We start from the raw sequence: 25,172 nt of genomic DNA, 5'->3' as shown, positions 1-25,172 counted from the left end.
TTCAGCAACATTATTTAAAAACTACAAATAAAATAGGCAGTTTATATTATAATAATTAGGCATACAGCCCTACACTACTAATGCTACCACTACTACCACCTTCTAGGCATACTACTACCACCTACTAAAGCTACTACTACCACCTACTAATGCTACTACTACCACCTACTACTATCACCTCATACTGCTACTACTACCACCTACTACTGCTACTACTACCACCTACTACTGCTACTAATACCACCTACTACTACTACCACCTACTACTACCTCCTACTACCACCACCTACTCCCACCTACTACCACCTGATACTACTACCACCACCTACTACTACCACCTACTGCCACCTACTACTGCTACTACTACCACCTACTACTGCTACTACGACCACCTACTACTGCTACTACTACTGCTACTACTACCACCTACTACTACCACCTACTACTGCTACTACTACCACCTACTACTGCTACGACTACCACCTACTACTACCACCTACTACTGCTACTACTACCACCTACTACTGCTACTACTAACACTTACTACTGTTACTACTACCACCTGCTACTACTACCACCACCTACTACTACCTACTACTGCTACTACTAACACTTACTACTGATACTACTAAGACCTACTACCGCTACTACTACCACCTACTACTGCTACTACTAACACTTACTTCTGCTACTACTAACACCTACTACCGCTACTACTACCACCTACTACCGCTACTACTACCACCTACTACTACCACCTACTACTAACACTTACTACTGCTACTACTAACACCTACTACCGCTACTACTACCACCTACTACTGCTCCAACTAACACCTACTACTGCTACTACTACCACCTACTACTACCACCTACTACTGCTACTACTACCACTACTACTACTACTACTGCTACTACCAGTGGTGGTCAGTGATGTTTAAGAGGAGGGAGGACATTTTTTTTTTGATGAGCATGGCCTTATTTCTATTACAGCATATTGAATGACTCTTATTCATATTCCATTCACCCAGTTCAATGTAACAGCGATAGGTTTAGGCTACTACATGATACCAAATTTACCCTATACCCCTCACGAGGTTACTACAACCTATCCTATGAGTTTACAACGTAGGTGCACACAGGTCGAGAGACAAATTTGAGGTGACAGACAGTGACATTCAATACCGCTTTGCACACTCTTGCCTGCATCTAGCAGCAAATTCAGGGGGAGCCCCAACCAGGACTCGAGCCCGGGTTCAGCGACTCAACCCAGGAGGCATTGGCTTAAAAATAGCAGTGTTAAGTAAAATACTTTAAAGTACTACTTAAGTCGGTTTTGGGGGGTATCTGTACTTTACTATTTATAGTTTTGACAACTTTAACTTCATTGCATTCCTAAAGAAAATAATGTACTTTTTACTCCATACATTTTCCCTGGCACCCACGAGTACTCGTTACATTTTGAACGCTTAGCAGAACAAAACAATTGTCCAATTCATGTATTTATCAAGAGATCATCTCTGGTCATCCCTACTGCCTATGATCTGGCGGACTCACTAAACACACATGCTTCATTTGTAAATTATATCTGAGTGTTGGAGTGTATCCCTGGCTATCCGTAATTTAAAAAACAAGAAAATGGTGCCGTCTGGTTTGCTTAAGTATATTTTAGAAATTACATTTACTTTTGATACTTAATTAAGTATGTTTAAAACCAAATACTTTTAGGCTTTTACTCAAATAGTATTTGACTGGATTACTATTTCCTATTAAGGTATCTTTACCTTTACTCAAGTATGACAGTATGACATTTGGGTACTTTTTACACCACTGCTTAAAGAAGCACTCCAGCTATTTTTGAACTTTTCCTGTTGAAAAACAAAATCCCACGTATAAGTATAGAAATCTGTTTTGACCAAAATAGTGTTTTTCAGACACAACTGAAAACCATTTAAGGATTTGGTGTGATGGTGTCCTCTGATGTCATCGGCATCCTCCTCTCTTGCTTGCGGGAACAATAGAGGAGCTATAGAGAACAAAATAGGAATGTCCATGTCATAAGGACACCTGGACCACCTATTGAGATGTGCCTTTTGTTAAATAAATCAGATGATAAATGAGGTGAAAAGGAGACTGCAGTATGACCTTAAGGTCCCTATCATAATATTGACAATGATAACAATTACATAGTTTTGTGACCATTAATAAAAACTCATCCTCAATAATTAACATCATCATCCTCCTTCATATTCCATTTTTCAGATTAAATAAAATAGCTGAAATATCACTGGAACATAATACGATTATGTACAATGGATGCGTTTAAACAGGCAGCCAATTTCTGATATATATTTTTTTTACCACTAATTGATCTTTTGACCAATAACATCAGATATTTTCACATCGGATCTTTTTCAGAGCTGATCTGATTGGTCAAAAGACAAATTAGTACAAGAAGATCAAAATTGGGCTGCCTGTCTAAACGCTGCTAATGTGTGCAGTCTGGGTCCTCCAAAAAGACAGTCTCAACACCAGCCTCCATTGTTTCTGGTAATTTCTTAACAGGGGATATTATTGTATATGTTGTGTTCTATTTAATTATTATATTTAAAATAGTGCCTATACTTCATAATACATTTAACCATCATCACTGTTTCCGAATGAGGCTGCGGCAACCTATATCTGTGGTGGTATTTCCATTGCGCAAGAAACATACCCACGGGACTACGGTGATATGTGTAACCTTAGTAAGTGTACAGTGGGGATGTGACGAGCACGTGGGGTAGGGGACAGGAGGAGACTGCATTTATGGAGTTATCAACAAAGCATCACTGAGGGCTTGCGCAGGGTTGTTAACCAATGATGTTTGTATACATCATTGGGTGGAACAAGTGAGGACACCGCAGGGGAAATGTGGGTTGGGTCTCACCATAGCCGGACATGGAGACTTTGACGTCATGGCAGGGACTCCCTAAAAGCAGCTGTTGAAGAGTGTCACGTCGCCAGCCTCGTAGTATCAAAAGCGTGTGATTCTTTTCCGAATGAAAGCGCACGTAGACACCGGCAGCGGAGTATATACACGGATACTTTAGTTTTCACTTTTTCAAGGATTCTTTGCACTTATTTAAGAAGAGTGCGTTCACGATGAATGTAAGTAACACAATACCTTTGTCTTGTTTTATAGATGTTCCATTTTATTATATGCCATTTATTAGTATATAAAACTATACTGAATGAAAATGTTATTGTTTCAGAATTGTATCCAGTATTCCATACTTATTGCAGCTAGTGCCAACTTTATCATAGTAACCCTATTACTGTTATTTTCATGGTCGATTTGTTGAGTGAATCAACAGAAATCCTAGTTTGTAATAATAGGCTGGAATAATAGGTCTATAATGAAGTTATAATAATAATGAAGTTATTGATAGGCCTAAACTTTCTTGTTATTCTGTCTGGTTTCTTATTGCGAGATTATTTTGTATGTAATAAATGCAAAACCAAATCAACCTGTTGTGTGCATGAAACAACAGTTCTATAAATCTGAAAAGTATTTTATTGTCACCATAGAATTGGGACAGGAGGCCTCTAGAATCATAGAACAATAGCCTATTTTAAATTGTCATAACATTCCCATAATATTTGCAATGGTCTAGTTAGCCTATAGATCTCAACATGCTCAATACAGTATGTGCAAACTTCACACATATTGAACAAAAAGACTCACGCCACACCATGAAGAGTTTGTTTTAATGACTTGCTCTAATCTGTTACCTAGGTGGGAACATATCCTTTAGTGGTCAACACCCATGCTGTGGCCCTACTGAGGAAACTCAATTTTCAGAGAATGGAGGGGCAATTTTGTGACTGTGTGATTCGACAACATCTGAACCCGGTGAAACTCTATCTGGCCCACAAAAATGTCCTGTCAGCTTCTAGTCCCGTCTTGGCTTCCCTTCTCCCCAGTAAAGGTGCACTGCTGGACTTGCAGTTTCCATCCCTTTCAACTGAAATTCTGGGGTCTCTTTTGGAATTTATCTACACTGGGACACTACCCCCACCAGATCAGGATGAATCTATTCTCTCTGCTGCTACTTATCTGAAAATGGATGAACTACAGAAGGCTTTAATAAGAAGGAGCACACTGGACACATCATCCGAGTCTGACTGCACTGTTGCAGGTCAAATAATCTATCTATTAATTATTTTAATTGTGTAAGAATAATATCACATTGTGTTCTAATTTCTAAAATCATATATTCTTTCTAATTTCTATATTCATTCTTTCAGCAGATATAAAACCCAATCTAAAGAGGAAATGCTCAGATCAGCAGCAAAACAAGAAGAATGAACATTCTCCATCGCAGTGCACACCAACCCCTCTAAGTTGTGAAGTCGTCCCCGTCATATGCCATGTCAGCACAACTGGAAAGCCTTCTCTATTGTCAGAATCCAGACCTGAATGCAGAAAATTGAACAGTGAGTCTGACGTGACCATAAAGGAGGCAGGAGGCAGTGAACGAAAGGTGACACTTGGTCATGGACACAATTTAAAGCACTATGGATTACAAACGGATGATAATTATGAGGCAGCTTTATATGAGTCACAACCAAAACAAAGCAAGATTTTATCTGGCAGTGCATGCTCCAATGTCCAGGATCTGCCCATGGCTGCCCCAGAGGATGCAGCATATTACACAGGAAGGTGTCAAAGGGAGTTGGATGAAAAATCTGTATTACAAAGTTCTGGGAATGCCATCCTGACACACACTGCTGTATGTTCAGAAATTGGTGAGGAGGATGATACTGAAAACACTACAAATCAGGAATTTACATCCCACTTCAATACTTCAAGTCATTACTCCAGGATTCAAAGTTGTCCTCACTTAGATACAACTTCCAAATGTAGTGATAACGAAGGGGTAACTACAATAGATCAGTTAGAGACAAACAAAGAGAAAGGTTCTAAATGCCACCCCACACGGCAATTTGAAAATATTTCAGATGCTGATGAGTACATCCCTGATAATGCCATAGAAAACACCCCTAAGGGTAAATTAAAGGATTTATGGAGTTCAATGATCACCAGTGGATATTGTCCCCAGGACGACGAAACAAAATGCTTTCAGAGTGCTTCTAGATCAAATCTATGGACTGAGGCAACGAGCTACTCTACACTAAACCCCAAAATATCTGAGGAGGTAACATCAAACGAGAGCAGATGTGATATCAAGGGCAGTAACACTAACACCAACGAAATGGAAACATATCAAGGACAAGTTCGCTATCACTATCTTGCAAGAGAAAAACATCACCCTGTACAATCCAGTGACTCGGACGACGATGGTCTGTATAGTGCCATGGCTAACTCTGACCTCCGAGGAGGCCTTGGCATAAATGTCAAAGCCAGCACCTCAGATTTCGTTTTACTGGACATTTCAGCCAAACATCCATTGGCAGGGTACCCTGACTCCAATGGGAGTGTGGGTGTGCCTGCATCTGCCTCTGTCCAGCCTTACCAGTGCACTATGTGTGATAGGGCCTTCAGCCAGCGAGGCTCCCTCAACAGACACATGCGCTCCCACCTGGGAGTTAGGCCCTACCCCTGCCCCCAGTGTCCCATGACCTTCTCCAGACAGTACCGGGTCACTGAGCACATGCGCGTCCACCAACGGGGCTGCGAGGACCTTCAGAGGACAGGCCCCACCTGATGGCAACAACGATCAAAGCAATGGAGCTTCAGCTGAAAATCCTACACAACTTTGGAATTAGGTCAGGGCTATGGCTTGTTCAACCCTATCAAGATCAGTTTGTGAGATAGAGTTGATCAGGGTTCAATCCACTTGTGAACTGTATCCAAAAACCTTTGGGAAAGTGCTTTTGGTATGATAGTCTGTGCTACCAGCCATTTGATGAAAAGGAAATGCTTTCAGATGTTCTCTGTCACTTCGAAAACAATTTGAGAAAGCACCTTTTGGCATTAGTTTGTCATTTGATGAAGTGAAAATGGATCATCAAAATTAATTTGTCTTATACCCTATTTCAAGTGGCCTTATATTCATGGGTTGCACATTTCGTCACAATATTGTTTTGAACGTTAGTTTTAGGTCAGATGCCCAGCTGAACATTCTACTCAATGCAGTCTCAATGGGTGTTGAGGAAGATTTTGTCTAAAGTGCATTACTGTGGCTTGGAAACATGATGACATTTCAAAAGGAGGCAAATAATTAGCAGGGCAGGCCTTTGTCATTATTCTGATGTCTTCAGATTGACTTTAGATACAGTATAACTTTAGGTAGCTAGCTAAGATTGAGGGGAGAGCACTGACATTCTAGCCAGCTAACATTAGCATTGCTAGCTACAGTGCCTTCAGAAATATTCACACCCCTTGACTTTTTCAACATTTTGTTGTGTTTAGCCTGATTTTAAAATGGATCAAATTTAGATTTTTTTTTTGTCACTGGCCTACACACAAAACCTACTAATGTCAAAGTGGAATGATGTTTTTCAAGTTTATAAAAATTAAACATGAAAAGCTGAAATGTCTTGAGTCAATAAGCATTCAACTCTTTTGCTATGGCAAGCCTAAATAAGTTCATGAGTAAACATTTGCTTAACAAGTCACATAATAAGTTACATGGACTCACTTTTTGTGGAATAACATTGTTTAACATGACTTTTGAATGACTACCTCATCTCTGTACCTCACACATACAAATATCTTTAAGGTCAATCAGTTGAGCAGTGAATTTCAAAAACAGATTCAACCACAAACACCAGGGAGGTTTTCCAATGACTCGCAAAGAAGGGCACCTATTGGTATATGGGTACAAATAAAAAAGCAGGCATTGAATATCCCTTTGATCATGGTGAAGTTATTAACCCTTGTGTAGTCTTACAATTCTTTATACTCCCCTTGTCCTAAGGGTAAAAAATGACCCACCTTCACTACACCCCTAAAATAAAGCAGCTTCATTGAATTTTAAACCCCAAAACTATTTTGCATGAAGAAACAACCTGTCATTCATTACAAACTTTGTGAATATCTGGGGTTTCCCCGTTCACAATGCAGAAAGACTGCATTTAATCAGTGGACATCACTCGTTTTTATTACAACACACTTGTCATAATTGTTTTCTTTACTAGAGGTTTATTATTATTATTGTTGGTTAATGTACTGCATAGATGTAAACAAATATTTTTTTAGCAAGAGATAGCACTTGAATAGCCTAAAAGTAGCAGAAATGTGCATAAAGTAGTTTTGAATGCATTTTATTGAAGGGAAACAATAATAGTCTTGAACTTTTGGCAACACAGTGATATATTCTTATACACTGTACAGTGAGGAATTCAACAACAAAATACTAGTCTTCTCCCGTTTTTTTTAACCGTCGCCCCCACCCACAAGGTGAATACACAACAACAACAATAAATAAGAATAAATTAAGATAATAGATACAACCAAAAAACGTGAAGAACATAAATCAATCAACTTTAATTAGCACATGTAGGACAGTATGCAAGTGCGTGTGCATGTACTTTGCAGATGTATTTCCCACATGTGCAGCACATAGTATTTGTTTTACAGTCCTTCTTGGGGGGGCAGAATTGGCATCTCCTCCTCTTGCCTGCCCCAGCTGCAGCCTCAGGTGGATCAGGACAAGATTCAGCTTTCACAAGTGCTGCAGAGGCTGCTGTGCGGGGGAGGCGCTCCCTTCTTTGAATGTGTGGGATTAAAAGTGCCTTTCCCAGCTGCTCCAGGAACACCCTCCTCTTGTTCCACTGATCAGGCATCCAAGTAGGGTTGATCTTGTTCCTTATCACAAAGGAATTGTATGAGGACACATCAATGATGTTATGGAAGATGACCAGGGGACCACGGGCAGTTATCTCTCTGCATCTGTAAATTCCAATCACCTTGTCCAGGTTGTCCATGCCTCCTTTGTTGTGGTTTTAGTCCATGATGATGGCTGGCTTCCTGGCGCTCACGATCACTGATCTCAGCCACATTCTTGTTCCTCTTTGGGAGGTAAGAAACTAGAGTGGTGGTGAAGGGGTGAAGGCAAACTTTGATGAGAAGGCTTCTCCCCCTTGTTGCAAGGAGTGAAGGGGGAGCTCAGGCTTATTGTGCCAACCATGGTGATCTTCTTCTTCAGGAGCTGCTGGCTGAGTTCATAAGAGGTGAAGAAATTGTCCCACGTGACATTGTGCCCCCTCAGTCCATCTGTCACATCAAGGAAAACCCGCATCCCCTGGTTCTTCACCGGGCCTCCAATGGTCGTCTTCCCTGTGTAGACTTGCATCTTCCAAGCGTAGCTGGATTGTATGTCACAGGCCACCCATATCTTGATGCATACTTTGCTGGCTTGCCGGGCATAAACTGCCGGAAAGGACAGTGAACTTTTGACAAAAGGGATCAGTAATTAGTATCATTGTTACAGAAAACAATCACATAAATCAATGATATATCAATAAATTATACAATTAACAATGAAAATCACTTACATTACAGATATGAAAATAAAAATGTACCTCTGAATGGAACCAGTTGCTCTTCCACTCTTACTTCAGGCCCAGGGTTGTAGAGGTATGTTTGGCGCTCCACCCACTTTTCCCAGACCTCTTTTATGGCCGCCAGTTTGTCTCTCACACGTCTTGCAGGTCTTGACTCACGGTTATCAAATCATAGCATTCATGAGAAAGTGTGAAATACTTTCAGTGGCATTGTGACATGGAAAATCGCTCTTCCACTCTCTGCATCCCAGAGACTACATGTAGCCTTGCCTCGGGACCTATACACACCCGCTAAGATTAGCAGCCCTATGTAGGCATACAGGTCAATCTCATCCATCCTTTCCCAGTTGTCTCCATATTTATGGAAATCATCCAAATTTGTGGCTGGTGTGATGAACATGTTGAATGTTGAGGTGATGTCCTGGGCATGGGCAACTGCATGTCTTGTGGGCCCTGGGGTCTTCCTTATGGCATTTTGTGCTGCCATCCTGCCCTGGGTGTCATATGGTGGCAAGGATCATGTTCATTTGCTGTTCTTTGACAAAAATGTCTCTCTTTCTGCCTGGGGGATTTCTTCTTCATCTGAAGATGATGCATCGTGCTCTGTGTTGTATTCTTCCCCATCTTCTTCTTCAGATACATTCTCCTCTTCAAAATCATTGTTCTCTTGTTCCTCCTGGACATCTGAAAAAAATCTGATCTATGACCTGTTGGGCACTGAAACGTGCACTCATGGTTTCAGCAAAGAGAGACGTGAGGGGGATTGTCATCTGCAACACCTTTATAGCCTCTGACTGCATTCCCCATAGTAAACAATGCTTTCAAGAAATGTTTATTTTGTCTGAACTTGAGTCATGTGTGGGGTCATGGAGGGGTCATGGAAGGGAGATGCTGCACATGCACAAGAAAGTTTTAGTTTTGTCTGAGTTCAATCAGTAGCACGCATAATCTCAATTTCTCATTGTTTGTGTGTGTGTGTGTCTTTGTGTTTTTTTTTGTCGTGTGTAAATTATTTTATAACTGCCGGGTCAAGAATTACCTTAAGACAATCTTTGTACCCTGGAGGTGTACAGCTCTCATGGAAATATAAACAAAGGTGATGTTTCACTTTTCCTAATGTTGGGGTCATTCTAGGAAAAGGCATCAAATGTCAAGGTGAAATAATATAATTTAGGGGGTTTTCTCTGCTGTTAAACATAGTGGCGGGTCATTTTTGACCCTAAAGACAACACAAGGGTTAATTATACTTTGGATGGTGTATCAATACACCCAGTCACTACAAAAATACAGGCATCCTTCCAACTCAGTTACCGGAGAGGAAGGAAACCTCTCAGGAGTTTCACCATGAGGCCAATGGTGATTTTAAAACTGTGTGTGTGTGTTCGTGCGGATAGAAAACTGACCCTACTTGTAGAGAAACACCAATGCCATCCTCCTCTCTTTCATGATGATGGAACGGTCTATAACTCTGTCATGCAGTACATACTGTTAGATGGCGCCGACAGAGATGGTGCCAACAGAGATGGTTGCCTCGCTTCGCATTCTTAGGAAACTATGCAGTATTTTGTTTCTTACATTGTTACCCCAGGAAATCTTAAGTCTTATTACATACAGTTGGGAAGAACTATTGGATATAACTTACCAACATTACGACCAGGAATATGACTTTCCCAAAGTGGATCCTCTGTTCAGACCACCACCCAGGACAATGGATCCGATCCCATAAGGCGACCCAAAACAACGCAGAAGGGGCAGACGGAGCGGTCTTCTGGTCAGGCTCCGAAGACAGGCACATCGCTCACCGCTCCCGAGTATACTACTCACGAGTATACTACAACATTCGAGCAAGAGTTGCCTTCCAGAGAGACATCAGAGATTGTAACATTCTCTGTTTCACGGAAACATGGCTCACTTGGGACATGTTATCAGAGTCGGTACAGCCACCCGGTTTCTTCACGCATCGTGCCAAAAGAAAGAAGCATCTCTCTGGTAAGAAGAAGGGTGGGGGTGTATGCCTTATGATCACCAATTCACTTGTGGTGTAATCATAACAACATACAGGAACTCAAGTCCTTTTGCTCACCTGACCTAGAATTCCTTACAATCAAATGCCGACCGCATTATCTACCAAGAGAATTCTCTTCGATTATAATCACAGCCGTGTATATACCCCTCCAAGCAGACACCTCGACGGCCCTGAAAGAACTTCACTGGACTCTATGTAAACTGGAAACCATATATCCTGAGGCTAAATTTATTGTAACAAAGCTAATCTGAAAATAAGGCTCCTGTAGGGGGTGCGTACTGGCGGCAGGAGAGCAAAAACTGATTTACAACGGCGCTGTTTAATAAACAAAAACACCGTAAACAGAACAATAAATCAATTGGTAAACAAAACACGTTACACACCAGCATTACGTGCACAAGCACTACAATAAACAATTCCAGACAAGGACATGGGGGGAACAGAGGGTTAAATACACAACATGTAATGATGGAGTTGAAACCAGGTGTGTGGAAAGACAAGACAAAACAAATGGAAAATTAAAGGTGGATCGGCGATGGCTAGAGGATCGGTGATGTCGTCCGCCGAACGCCGCCCGAACAAAGAGAGGGACCGACTTCGGCAGAAGTCGTGACAGCTCCCTAAATTTTATCAGCATATCGAATGCGCGACTCTAGCTGGCAGCATTCTGGACTATTGCTACTCTAACTTCCACGATGCATACAAAGCCCTCCCCCGTCCTCTTTTCGGCAAATCTGACCACGACAATTTTTTTGCTCCCAGCCTATAGACAGAAACTAAAACAGGAAACGCCCGTGCTCAGGTCTGTTCAACGATGGCCGGACCAATTGTATTCCATGCCTCAAGATTGCTTTGATCACGTGGACTGGGATATGTTCCGGATAGCCTCAGACAACAACATTGATGTGTACACTGACTCAGTGAGTGAGTTTATTAGCAAGTGCATCTGGGATGTTGTACTCATGATGACTATTAAAACCTTCCCTAACCAGAAACCGTGAATTGATGGCAGTATTTGCGGAAAACTGAAAGTGCGAACCACTGCTTTAAATTATGTGGCAAGGCGACTGGAAACATGACCGAATACAAACAATGTAGCTATTCTCTCCAAGGCAATCAAACAAGCTAAGCATCAGTATAGAGACAAAGTAGTCGCAATTCAACGGCTCAAACACGAGACGTATGTGGCAGGGTCTACAGTAAATCACGGATTACAAAAAGAAAACCAGCCCCGTCAGGGACACAGACGACTTGCTCCCAGACAAATTAAACAACTTCTTTGCTCGCTTTGAGGACAATACAGTGCCACTGACATGGCCAGCTTCCAAAACCTGTGTGCTCTCCTTCACCATGGCCAACGTGAGTAAAACATTTAAACGTGTTAACACTCACAAGGCTGCCGGCCCAGACGGCATCTCTAGCCGCGTCCTCAGAACATATGTAGACCAGCTGGCTGGTGTGTTTACGGACATATTCAATCAATCCTTATCCCAGTCTGCTGTGCCCACATGCTTCAAGAGGGCTACCATTGTTCCTTTTCCCAAGACAGCTAAGGTAACTGAGCGAAACGACTATCATCATGAAGTGCTTTGAGAGACTACTCAAGGATCATATCACCTCCACCCTATCTGATACCCTAGACCCACTCCAATTTGCTTACCGTTACAATAGGTCCACAGACGACGCAATCACACTGCACACTGCCCTAACCCATCTGGACAAGAGGAATACCTATGTAAGAATGCTGTTCATCGACTACAGCTTAGCATTTAACACCATAGTACCCTCCAAACTCGTCATTAAGCTCGAGACCCTGGGTCTCGACCTCGCCTTGTGCAACTGGGTCCTGGACTTTCTGACGGGCTGCCTCCTGGTGATGAGTGTAGGAAACAACATCTCCATCTCACTGATCCTCAACCCTGGGGCCCCACAAGGGTGCGTTCTCAGCCCTCTCTTGTACTCCCTGTTCACCCATGACTGCGTGGCCATGCTCATCAACAACTCAATCATCAAGTTTGCAGACGACACTACAGTGGTTGATTACCAACAATGACGAGACGGCCTACATGGAGGAGGTGAGGGCCCTTGGAGTGTGGTGTCAGGAAATTAACCTCACACTCAATGTCAACAAGATGATTATGGACTTCAGGAAACAGCAGAGAGAGCACCTCCTATCCACATTGACGGGACAGCAGTGGAGAAGGTGGAAAGTTTTAAGTTCCTCAGCGTACACATCACGGACAAACTGAAATGGTCCAACCACACAGACAGCGTGGTGAAGAAAGCGCAACAGCGCCTCTTCAACCTCAGGAGGCTGAAGAAATTTGGCTTGGCACCGAAAAAATTCACAAACTTTTACAGATGCACAATCGAGATCATCCTGTCGGACTGTATCACCGCATGGTACGGCAACTGCTCCACCCACAACCGTAAGGCTCTCCAGAGGGTAATGCGGTCTGCACAACCCATCACCGGGGACAAACTACCTGCAGCCAACATACAGACTCAAATCTCTAGCCACTTTAGTAATTAATAGAAATTTGTAAAAAATTGTTGAATTTTACCCCGTTTTCTCCCCAATTTCGTGATATCCAATTGCTTAGTAGCTGCTATCTTGTCTCATCGCTGCAACTCCCATACGGGTTTGGGAGAGACGAAGGTTGAAATCATGCGTCCTCTGATACACAACCCAACCAAGCCGCACTGCTTCTTAACACAGCGCGCATCCAACCCGGAAGCCAGCCGCACCAATGTGTCGGAGGAAACACAGTGCACCTGGCAACCTTGGTTAGCGCGCACTGCGCCCGGCCCGCCACAGGAGTCGCTGGTGCGCGATGAGACAAGGATATCCCTACTGGCCAACCCTCCCTAACCCAGGCGACGCTAGGCCAATTGTGTGTCGCCCCACAGACCTCCCAGTCGCGGCCGGTTGGCGCTGCAATACAGCGCCCTTAACCACTGCGCCACCCGGGAGGCCAGTACTTAATAAACAAGACAAGACAAATGGAAAATGAAAAATGGATCGGAGATGGCTAGAAGACCGGAGACGTCGACCTCCGAGCACCGCCCGAACAAAGAGAGGCATCGATTTCATGTCAATGTTAATATGGCTAAACATCATTAGCTTGCTAACCAACAACTGTAACAATGATTTGAGAGACAGCAAGTGCTCATTGTGCAAATGTATTTATGTTTTCAATAAACATTGGAGAGTAAAATATAGCTTACATGTTGTCAACAATCTAAGTCAACCCCGTCTGTTTTGCCCCATAGCTGCTCATGCGTCTGTGTTTTTGCTAAACAAATAACCCCTCTATAATGATCATGTTCGTTTTCCATTGCACTACATGGATGTTGTTTAATTTTGAAAGTGAAGTATATTTTGAAAATACAAAGATGTGTTTTTGAATATTTTCTTATACTGTTACATAGGCCCTAATTGAGCAATTTAAAGTACCAATCAAAAGTTTAGAAACACCAACTCATTCCAGTTTTTTTTACATATTAAAAAAACACTATTTTCTTCATTGTAGAATAATAGTGGAGACATCAAAACTATGGAATAACACATATGGAATCATGTAGTAACCAAAACAGACAGTGTTTGCCTTGATGACGGCTTTGCACACTCTTGGCATTCTCTCAACCAGTTTCATGAAGTAGTCACCTGGAATGCATTTCAATTAGCAGGTGTGCCTTGTTAAAAGTTAATTTGTGGAATTTCTTTACTTCTTAATGCATATGAGCCAATCAGTTGTGTTATGACAAGGTAGGGGTGGTATACAGAATATAGCCCTATTTGGCAAAAGTCTATATTATGGCAAGAACAGCTCAAAAGCAAAGAGAAACGACAGTCCATCATTACTTTAAGACATGAAGGTCAGTCAATATGGAAAATGTCAAGAACTTTGAAAGTTTATTCAAGTGCAGTCGCAAAAACCATCAAGCTCTATGATGAAACTGGCTCTCATGAGAACCACCACAGGAAAGGAAGACCCAGAGTTACCCCTGCTGCAGAGGATACGTTCATTAGAGTTACCAGCCTCATAAATTGCAGCCCAAATAAATGCTTCACAGAGTTCAAGTAACAGACACATCTCAACATCAACTGTTCAGAAGAGACTGTGTGAATCAGGCCTTCATGGTTTAATTGCTGCAAAGAAACCACTACTAAAGGACACCAATAACAAGAAGATACTTGATTGGGCCAAGAAACACAAGCAATGGACATTAGAGAGGTGGAAATCTGTCCTTTGGTCTGATGAGTCCAAATTTAAGATTTTTGGTTCCAACCGCCGTGTCTTTGTGAGACGCGGTGTGGGTGAACGGATGATCTCTGCATGTGTGGTTCCCACCATGAAGCATGGAGGAGGAGGTGTGATGGTGTCGGGATGCTTTGCTGGTGACACTGTCAGTGATTTATTTAGAATTCAAGGCACACTTAAACAGCATGGCCACCACAGCATTCTGCAGCGATACACCATCTCATCTGGTTTGCACTTAGTGGGACCATCATCTGTTTTCAATAGGATTGTGTACACCTTTATTTAACTAGGCAAGTTAGTTAAGAACAAATTCTTATTTACAATGATGACCTACCCCGGCCAAACCCTAACCCGGACGACGGTGGACCAATTGTGTGCCGCCCTATGGGACTCCCAATCACAACCAGTTGTGATACAGCCTGGAATCGAACTAGGGTCTGTAGTGATGCCTCTAGCACTGAGATGCAGTGCGTTAGAATACTGCACCACTTGGGAGCCCAGCACACCTCCAGGCTGTGTAAGGGCTATTTGACCAAGAAGGAAAATGATTTAGTGCTGCATCAGATGACCTGGCCTCTACAATCACCCAACTTCAACCCAATTGAGATGGTTTTGGATGAGTTGGACCACGGAGTGAAGGAAAAGCAGCCAACAAGTGCTCAGCATATGTGGGAACGCCTTCAAGACTGTTGGAAAAGCATTCCAGGTGAAGCTGATTGAGAGATTGCCAAAAGTGTGCAAAGCTGTCATGAAGTCAAAGGGTGGCTACTTTGAAGAATCTAAAATCTAAAATATTTTGATTTCTTTAACACTGTTTTGGTTACTACCTAATTCCATATGTGTTATGTCATAGTTTTGATGTTTTCACTATTATTCTGCAATGTAGAAAGTAGTAAAAATAAAGAAAACCCGTTGAATGAGTAGGTGTGTCTAAACCTTTGACTGGTGGTGTATGTTATATTTATTACAAAGTACAAGTGTATAGAAAGACGAGTGTATACAAAGACAATTCCATATATGTGGATTTAAAGAAATGTTCTACATATTTGTGAATACATTTATTTCATATCAATGGGCAAGTCCAAATTTTCTATCTATTCATCACGGCAGAGACAGTCAGAAAAGCCTTGTTTTCTTTATTCAGTCTGGTGATGGTAGATCTTGCATTACCACAACTGCCTGTAAAGAAGAAAGAACAGAGTTTATCTTAGGCATTCCTGCATGAGATAGACACACAAAAAAGCATTATATACACTGTACTGTATATAAACATACACTGTAATAACATTAGTTGCAGATAAGATTATGTCTGGTTCTGTAGGGCACTTATAAACCAAAATGTATTTGATTAATTGTACTGGCACACTGACCACAGTCTACAAGCCTCAGGTCACAATACATATAGCTACGTTTTTAAAGTCTGTCACAGTACTTTACCTGTGTCTTGCTGGAATGCAGGGCAACCCTGGCAAATGATGTCATCACAATTAGGACCACCATGCCTACTAAGCTCTGGTACATAAATACAGCCTCAAGGCTGATCAACTGGTACTGTGATGATGAGAGAGAGCAGAGAATGAAAGGTATCTTCATTTAGACAGAATGAGAAAGGTTACAGATGTTTTAAAGATGTGTTATAAGATGTTTATCCTTTCTTAATTACATTTTAAAAGAGATTGTGATGAAGCAAATTCCTAAGTTCTAATAATAATTGATCCAGATAACAGTGATCTGGAATCACAACAAGAACAACAGCAACAAAACATACCAAATGTTGTTTACGCCAGGGGACTACAACTCTGCCAGATTCTGTGGCGTTGTAGTCATAGTTGTAATGATCATAGTAGTCATATGATTGCCGAATGTGCACGATGCCTTTAAGGAATTCAAAGAAAGCCACTGTGACCCCCAACATAGAGATGATACTAAGGGCCAGGCTTGCTGTCACCTACAGGGTGAGAACAAATAAAGTGGTGAAAGAACTACAACCACTTTGTGACAAAGCCTCTTTCAAGGCACTTTAACATGAGGTTACCAGAACATTGAATAGGCATTTATTTGCTTGACACTTCCAGACTGAAGTACAGAGTGGCAATCACATTGTGATGAACTGTTGTCAGGGTCTGGGAACAGTCCTAAAGAATGACCATCTTGAAAATTGACACTATTTACCTTTTGCACAGTGGGTTTTACTATGACTAATAAGAAAAACAGAATGGGATGAGGAACTGTGGTTTGACATTCATTTACGCTTTTCTTTGGTAGAAGTTACTAAATTCAAAAGGCACTCGCACATCTGAGCAATCTTTTTTGCAGGTGCATGGTAACAGTTGAACAAGATGAAGGAAAAAGGAAACCGCACACTGCTCATGTTCAAATTCACAACATAACATACAAAGGCATTTAGGAAATAATGTCTGGAGGGTGATTTGAACAGGAATTATGCCCCTATTTAAGATTACTCTGATGTTTTTCGTACGATGTACCCAATGATTAATGAAAACTTGCTCGGTAGACCTAGCCCCACCCACATCCGTTCCACACATCGAATGGGGTTGGAGGCGAAGGAAAAACAAATAAGTGCTACCAAATATAACAATATGCATTTCATAAATATTCAAGTAAAGTGTGTAAATAAGACGTATTAAACACGTCTGTAAAACCACAATGAGGACGTGCTATGCTACAGACGTGTTTAATACGTCTTATTTACACACTTTACTTGAATATTTATGAAATGCATATTGTTATATTTGGTAGCACTTATTTGTTTTTCCTTCGCCTCCAACCTCTTTCCATGTGTGGAACGGATGTGGGTGGGGCTAGGTCTACATAAGGGTTCTAATTTAAAAAAAACTCACAAAAGCGAAGGCCGTTAGGCTGATACGTAAAGCTTATTAAAGATCAGTGATACTATCAAGAGCAGTGTGAGGTTTCCTTTTTCTTTAATCTGATAAAAGTTACTAAAAAGAGATCTCTCTGTGGAATGCACACATGAACGCTCACTATACACTTGAGTATACAAACATTACAAACACCTGCTCTTTCCATGACATAGGTGACCAGGTGAATCCAGGTGAAAGCGATTATCTGTTATTGATGTGACCTGTTAATTCCACTTCAATCAGTGTAGATGAAAGGGAGGAGAGAGGTTCAAGAAAGATTTTTAATCCTTGAGAAAATTGAGACATGGATTGTGTACACGTGCCATTCAGAGGGGGAATGGGTAAGGCAAATTATTTAAGTGCCTTTGAACGGGGTATGGTTGTAGGTATCGAACAAACCAGTTTGAGTGTGTCAAGAACTGCAAAGCTGCTTGTTTTTTTACGCTCAACCGTTTCCCGTGTGTATCAAGAATGGTCTACCAACCAAAGGACATCCAGCCAACTTCACACAACTGTTGGAAGCATTGGATTCAACATGGGCCAGCATCCCTGTGGAACGCTTTCAACACCTTGTAGAGTCCATGCTCTGGTGAAATGAGGCTGTTCTGAGGGCAAAAGAGACTGCAACTCAATATTAGGAGGGTGTTCCTAATGTTTTCTACACTATATTTTTTATATAATGAAAATCGTTTGCCATAGTTATGAACATTAATGTGCCATGACTAATCGTTTATAATGCCTTTGCGCAGAATTCCAATTCATGGGACTCACCAGTTGTTTTGAAGGATTCTTCTCTGTGAGCACATATAACAACCCAGAGATGATGAACTGTCACAAAGCAGAGGGAGGGGGTTCATAAGTTCAACAACATGCCCAAACTGTCATGGGAGAAGGTCTGAAAGATATCATTGAATGGAACATTAAGAAATAAGGGTTTTTAGGACTGAAAGGCATGATGTCATGTTAAGACATCTGGATTGTCAGTATCATAGATTTATATAGACACACACAAGGAGGGCGTACCAGGATTCCTAGCCAAAAAGGGGTGAAAGTCTCAGCAGAGGACATCAGTGTATCCAGCCTCATTGGAATCCCCAAGATGAAGAGTGATGATCCCATGAACATCATTACAATCTAACCAACCAGGAACATAGAATAAAGAACAGCATTACAATCTAACCAACCAGGAACATAGAATAAAGAACAGCATTACAGTCGAACCAACCAGGAACATAGAATAAAGAACAGCATTACAGTCGAACCAACCAGGAACATAGAATAAATAGCAGCATTGCAGTCTAACCAACCAGGGACATAGAACAAAGACACCGAAATAATCATAAGTTTACACAAAAATGAAGAGGTATCTGGTAAAATAATGTTTTGATTATGATTACTGTAACCATGCTATTACCTTGCTATTACCACTTTATTTTGTGCTGTAATGTAAAGCGCTAACACTAAATGAATGAATGATAAATACAAACATTTTACACAAAATAAAATGTTCACAGCGTTTGTCTGCAGTGACTCCTTGGAGTATTTGGCAACAATGAATACATCAGTTGTCTGTTTTCCAGTCTCACCCCAGTACTCTTTGGCTCGCCTCTGATGAAGCGGTGTAGTGGTTTACTTCCTCCCACCATAGTGGTATGTGGCCCTCCTTCTCCCCCTGCTGGACTGATGTCGGACGCCATGTTCATCGACATTTATTTATTTTATTTCACCTTTACTTAACCAGGTAGGCCTGTTGAGAACAAGTTCTCATTTGCAACTGCGACCTGGCCAAGATAAAGCAAAGCAGTGTGACACAGACAACAGCACAGAGTTACACATGGAGTAAACAATAAACAAGCCATTAACACAATAAACAAATCAATGACACAGTAGAAAAAATAAAGTCTATATACAGTGTGTGCAAAAGGCATGAGGAGGTAGGCAATAAATAGGCCATGGGAGCGAATAGTTACAATTTAGCAGATTAACACTGGAGTGATAAATGAACAGATGATGATGTGCAAGTAAAGATACTGGTGTGCAAAAGAGCAGAAAAGTAAATAAAATAAAAACAGTACGGGGATGAGGTAGGTAGATTGGGTGGGCTATTTACAGATGGACTATGTACAGCTGCAGCGATCGGTTAGCTGCTCAGATAGTTGATGTTTAAAGTTGGTGATGGAAATAAAAGTCTCCAACTTCAGCGATTTTTGCAATTCGTTCCAGTCACTGGCAGCAGAGAATTGGAAGGAAAGGCGGCCAAATGAGGTGTTGGCTTTGGGGATGATCAGTGAGATATACCTGCTGGAACGTGTGCTACGGGTGGGTGTTGTTATCGTGAAAAGTATACCTAGCATAGACCTATAGATGACCTGGAGCCAATGGGTCTGGCAACGAATATGTAGCGAGGGCCAGCCGACTAGAGCATACAGGTCGCAGTGGTGGGTGGTATAAGGTGATTTGGTAACAAAACGGATGGCACTGTGATAGACTACATCCAGTTTGCTGAGTAGAGTGTTGGAAGCTATTTTGTAGATGACATCTCCGAAGTCGAGGATCGGTAGGATAGTCAGTTTTACTAGGGTAAGTTTAGCGGCGTGAGAGAAGGAGTCTTTGCTGCGAAATAGAAAGACGATTCTAGATTTGATTTTGGATTGGAGATGTTTAATGTGAGTCTGGAAGGAGAGTTTACATTCTAGCCAGACACCTAGGTATTTATAGTTGTCCACATATTCTAGGTCAGAACCGTCCAGGGTGGTGATGTTAGTCGGGTGGGTGCGGACAGTGAATGGTTGAAAAGCATGCATTTGGTTTTACTAGCGTAAGAGCAGTTGGATTCCACGGAAGGAGTGTTGTATGGCATTGAAGCTCGTTTGGAGGTTAGTTAGCACAGTGTCCAAGGAAGGGCCAGAAGTATACAGAATGGTGTCGTCTGCGTAGAGGTGGATCAGGGAATCGCCCGCAGCAAGAGCGACATCATTGTATATACAGAGAAAAGAGTCAGCCCGAGAATTGAACCCTGTGGTACCCCCATAGAGACTGCCAGAGGTCCGGACAACATGCCCTCCGATTTGACACACTGAACTCTGTCTGCAAAGTAGTTGGTGAACCAGGCGAGGCAGTCATTAGAAAAACCAAGGCTATTGAGTCTGCCGATAAGAATACGGTGATTGACAGAGTCGAAAGCCTTGGCCAGGTCGATGAAGACGGCTGCACAGTACTGTCTTTTATCGATGGCGGTTATGATATCGTTTAGTACCTTGAGCGTAGCTGCTCAGATAGTTGATGTTTAAAGTTGGTGATGGAAACGGTGGGATTCAAAATGGTCAGTGATCTGTTTATTAACTTAGCTTTTGAAGACTTTAGATAGGCAGGGCAGGATGGATATAGGTCTGTAACAGTTTGGGTCTAGGGTGTCACCCCCTTTGAAGAGGGGGATGACCGCGGCACCTTTCCAATCTTTAGGGATCTCGGCCGGGTTTGGAGTAGCCAGGAGGAAGGCATGGCCAGCCGTTGAGAAATGCTTATTGAAATGTTCGATTATCATGGATTTATAAGTGGTAACCGTGTTACCTAGCCTCAGTGCAGTGGGCAGCTGGGAGGAGGTGCTTTTGTTCTCCATGGACTTTACAATGTCCCAAAACTTTTTGGAGTTAGGATGCGAATTTCTGCTTGAAAAAGCTAGCCTTTGCTTTCCTGACTGACTGCATGTATTGGTCCCTGACTTCCCTGAACAGTTGCATATCGTGGGGACTATTCGATGCTATTGCAGTCCGCCATGATCATCTGTTGAAGGATAGTGAACAAACTGTAGGCATAACAACATTGATAATACCATGACAGAGAACCAGGAGAGGGCCTTAAAATACAGCAGATCAGCTGTGATGAAAATAAATGAACATAAACCTGTTTGGTTTTAATTACTCTATAAACTATGTGAGAACAGTGTTAGAACAGTTGCAAAGCAAACCTAAAGCAACCAGAATTTAAAATGTTTTTGTAAAGGCCCAGGCCCCAATCATAGGGAGTGTAGATCTGGGTGAAAGTTCAAAATGACATGATATTGATAACACAAAAAGAACTTAGCAACAAATGAACCATCTGAAAACAACGCCAGAACTCATCTTGCCTACATGTGACAACCATCATAAGTCATAAACTGATATGCGGATTGTAAGGTGTAGCCAGCCAGATGCTATATGCCTCATCAAAACAAGATAGCCTAAGCTTTTAGTGTTTTGAAAACACATATAATAAGGTTGAGATTGAATACTAGGTCTGAACCTATAACTCAAAACTAACTAATGTCAGATAATATAATGTATTTTTATTCTTCTGAAGGGAACTGCAATATTCATCAAACAGTTCAACATCAACAAAAACACGTCACTGAATTGCACGTCATTGCACAGAGAACCATAGAACCTATGATATAGATAATATGATCACTTTCAAATGGAATTTGAAATGGATTACTGTCTGTGACATATGTAAACATTCTAATCTAAGCTTTGTTAATAAGTTTGTTTGTTTTTGTAACCTGTTTGTTACAAATTCACAAATAATTGAACTGTAGCAAATTTAACAGGTAGATACTGTACATGTATAGCATAGAAAGTAGTGAAATAGTTACAGACCTGGCTTGCCTGAACTGCGTAGATGAACTAATATTACACAACTGGAGGGAGATATTTACATGAGGGAGACGGGTGGGTGTGGGGATGGTTGGGCGGGCGGGAGTATGATAGGGCCACAGAAACGTGCTTACAATGGAATCTGTCATTTAAACATTTAAAGAAAATGAACACTTTTGAGCGAGGTAGAAAGAAAAGACAGAGCAGATTAGGACGTTGCCATCGTGCACTACAGGTTAATTTTGTTTATTCATGTTGAATGTCAGTCAGTTGAATTACGAAAAAGGACATCGCTGGTTTTGTTCTGCGACCCCAGCTACTTTCCGACATGAGAGAAGAGAGAGCATGGAGAAGAATACTGGGGGATGGGACATGCGTTAGGGGCTTAACAGAAAGCAGAGGGAGTGGGAGGAAGAGAGAAAAAAAGTTTTACACAATGTCTACTTTCATTTGGCTGTGGGTGAGACTGCTAAAGTGTTTCGTAAGGAAGAGGGAGGAGAATGAGATGAGATGGATCATAAAGGAATGGTTTGAAGCAATATCTGGGTGTAACATCCTACACATTCAGGATTCAGAAAATAGTCCATGCAGAGATGCTTTCTGAGCTAGTGAATAAGGGAAGAAATTGAGACATAAAAGGATCCAGATAAAATTGTAGCTTACCAAACTGTTGAGTTGATCAGTTGACTAAATCAAGAGGTAATCGTTCTGAACTTTCCAACAGACGTTAACTTTTAGGTTTTCCTGATCACTGAATCCAACTTATATGTTTCTGGCCGTCGATAACAAGCCTTTTTAGCAATGTATAACATTCCTCAAATTTTATGAGACCATTCCCCCCGCCCACTTCCAGCCCCCCCATCTTCCCCAACACAGCTGTGGAGGAAATCATTCTCTTCGCCCAACCTAGCCTAAACTCTCTCCCTCCCTCGCTCTCTTTCTCTCTCCACACGCATGCACATGAATGCACGCAGTAAGAGCTGACTCAAATGTTTGTTTACTCTGTGCCTGTGTAGGTTTATTGATTATGGAATAAACAGAAATATCAGGTAACCATGCAACCACCAACCAACATATCCAATTAAATTATATTAATTAGCCAATCTATGGCATTTAAAACAGTTGAGTATATGAGTTATGGCCAATAGGGCAAATGATGACCAATACTGCCTACAAACCTAAGGATAGGCTTGGTCTAATAAACCTTTTGTAACGTTATTTCTTGACACTGAACAGGAACATAATACACTTGACCTTTTATTTGGGGTTATTCACATGGTGATTCACATGCAGTGTCACCTTGGGGTTGGGAGGTCTCGGTGGTTATGTAATAGTGTGTCATTTCAAAGTTCAAGTTGAATAGATGGCTGTGATTGACTGTAATAGTATAATTTAGACCTGGTGTATCAGCCGTGGGGCATGACAGACATAATAATGCCCTTTCTAATTCTGCTGAGTGGACAACAGGGACATTTAGGCTTCTATGCCAAAGTGACGAATGATCTGTGATACTGTATAAAGGTCATGAAGTGCGTCACTGTATACTGAGCAAACATTTTGTCAAGGGAGGATATTTTTCTCCCTGCTTCATTTTCACTTCCTTATGAATCCAAAGTCCTACCTACTACATTCGGGGGGGAAAAATGAACAATTGATGAATGATTAGATTGATTAGACACATGAACAAGGAAATAAACTCTCTGAACACTGTCTTAAACCGTTGGAGTTACTAAGGTCCTCATCCATTTGAGATTTATGGATCTTATTTTTTGTAGACATACTGTAGTACAAAAGAAGGGTCTTTGAATACTGAGGGAGTCTTTGAACGAATTAATCATTTGTAATCTAAAAGCATTTTCAAAATGGTCCTCAAAGCAAAATCACATCTCAAGGTGTTAAGTTTGAGTGTGGTGGGTATTTATCTATGAGGTTCTTCATCATACTTCATCATACTATGACCTTGCATTGAAAACCTGTTAATTTATGTTCTGTAATGATAGAATCAGAATATCAAGTATATTCTGAAAGCATTGTTGCTATGTAACACATCTTGGTGACGAAATTGCCCCACTGAAGACATACATTTTTGAGGTGGTTAAGTTTGTACATACAGTATGTAAATGATGTGAACTGTCATAAAAGTAAGCAAAAAAGATACCTCAAAATGTTAACTTTCTAGTTTCATTCATTTCCGTGAGAGACAATAAAGATGTTAAAGTGATACGTTGTAAGAGGTGCGTGACTGGCTGCAGGGAAGTCAGGCGCAGGAGAGCAGAACTGGGTAATAACCGGAGCAGTTTAATAAGCAAAACCAACAGCACCCAGAACAACAAAATATGGGTACAAAATAACCCGTCGCGAACCAGTCAGAAGTGCACAAACACTTTACAACAAACAATTCCACACACAGACATAGGGGGAACAAAGGGTTATATACACGACAAGTAATGAGGGAATGTAAACCAGGTGTGTGGGAAAAGAAGACAAAACAAATGGAAAATGAAAGGTGGATCGGCAATGGCTAGAAGACCGGTGACGTTGACCGCCGAACGCCACCCGAACAAGGAGAGGGACTGACTTGACACCAGCCTCGGGGACGACCCGGAGGGCAAGGTGCAGGGCGATCCGGACGGAGATGGTGGAACTCCCGCAGCATTGAAGGGTCCAAGGAGCCAGAACCGGCTGATACCCCAGTATGCACTGGAAGGGAGAGAGGTTAGTGGAGGAGTGGAGGAGTGGCGGAGCGAGTTCTGGGCCATCTCTGCCCAGGGCACGAACACCACCCACTCGCCGGGCCGGTCCTGGAAATAAGACCTCAGAAACCTACCCACATCCTGGTTAACTCTCTCCA

The 25,172-nt window shown here is 41.7% G+C and overlaps 2 protein-coding genes across 3 annotated transcripts; one reads left to right on the top strand and one right to left on the bottom strand.

The window, feature by feature from the left end:
- The first annotated feature begins 2,463 nt into the window (after nt 1-2,463).
- LOC112224655 (myoneurin-like) lies at nt 2,464-6,365 on the top strand. 2 transcript variants are annotated; one of them, XM_024388341.2, is made up of 3 exons: nt 2,464-3,150; nt 3,779-4,181; nt 4,291-6,365. In XM_024388341.2, the coding sequence occupies exons 1-3, from the start codon at nt 3,145-3,147 to the stop codon at nt 5,709-5,711; spliced, it is 1,830 nt and encodes a 609-aa protein (XP_024244109.1). In that variant the 5' UTR covers nt 2,464-3,144; the 3' UTR covers nt 5,712-6,365. The 2 variants fall into 2 exon arrangements, with proteins under 2 accessions (XP_024244109.1, XP_024244110.1); XM_024388342.2 differs by having other exon boundaries at nt 2,467-3,150; nt 4,294-6,365.
- A 9,365-nt stretch (nt 6,366-15,730) lies between these two features.
- Nucleotides 15,731-23,161, bottom strand: LOC112224654 (membrane-spanning 4-domains subfamily A member 15). Its single transcript, XM_024388340.2, has 7 exons — nt 22,985-23,161; nt 19,277-19,471; nt 18,714-18,824; nt 18,462-18,518; nt 16,574-16,753; nt 16,243-16,356; nt 15,731-15,984 (listed from the first exon to the last, which is right to left on the bottom strand). The coding sequence occupies exons 2-7, from the start codon at nt 19,397-19,399 to the stop codon at nt 15,946-15,948; spliced, it is 624 nt and encodes a 207-aa protein (XP_024244108.1). The 5' UTR covers nt 19,400-19,471; nt 22,985-23,161; the 3' UTR covers nt 15,731-15,945.
- Nucleotides 23,162-25,172: the final 2,011 nt, after the last annotated feature.

Source organism: Oncorhynchus tshawytscha, linkage group LG25 (genome assembly GCF_018296145.1).
Source record: "Oncorhynchus tshawytscha isolate Ot180627B linkage group LG25, Otsh_v2.0, whole genome shotgun sequence".
Classification (NCBI taxonomy): domain Eukaryota; kingdom Metazoa; phylum Chordata; class Actinopteri; order Salmoniformes; family Salmonidae; genus Oncorhynchus; species Oncorhynchus tshawytscha.
Note: the sequence above shows the minus strand (reverse complement) of the source record. Positions and strands in the feature narration are given on the sequence as shown.

Bases quoted from the DNA above. Each gene is read 5' to 3' on its own strand.
- LOC112224655 (XM_024388341.2), top strand. The intron at 4,182-4,290 runs GTCAAATAATCT...TCATTCTTTCAG, and splicing joins GTCTGACTGCACTGTTGCAG to CAGATATAAAACCCAATCTA.
- LOC112224654 (XM_024388340.2), bottom strand. From the start codon at position 19,399: ATGTCGATGAACATGGCGTCCGACATCAGTCCAGCAGGGGGAGAAGGA. The intron at 18,519-18,713 runs GTACGCCCTCCT...GCTTTGTGACAG, and splicing joins CTTTTTGGCTAGGAATCCTG to TTCATCATCTCTGGGTTGTT. The intron at 16,357-16,573 runs GTATGTTTTGTT...TCATCATCACAG, and splicing joins CCTGGCGTAAACAACATTTG to TACCAGTTGATCAGCCTTGA.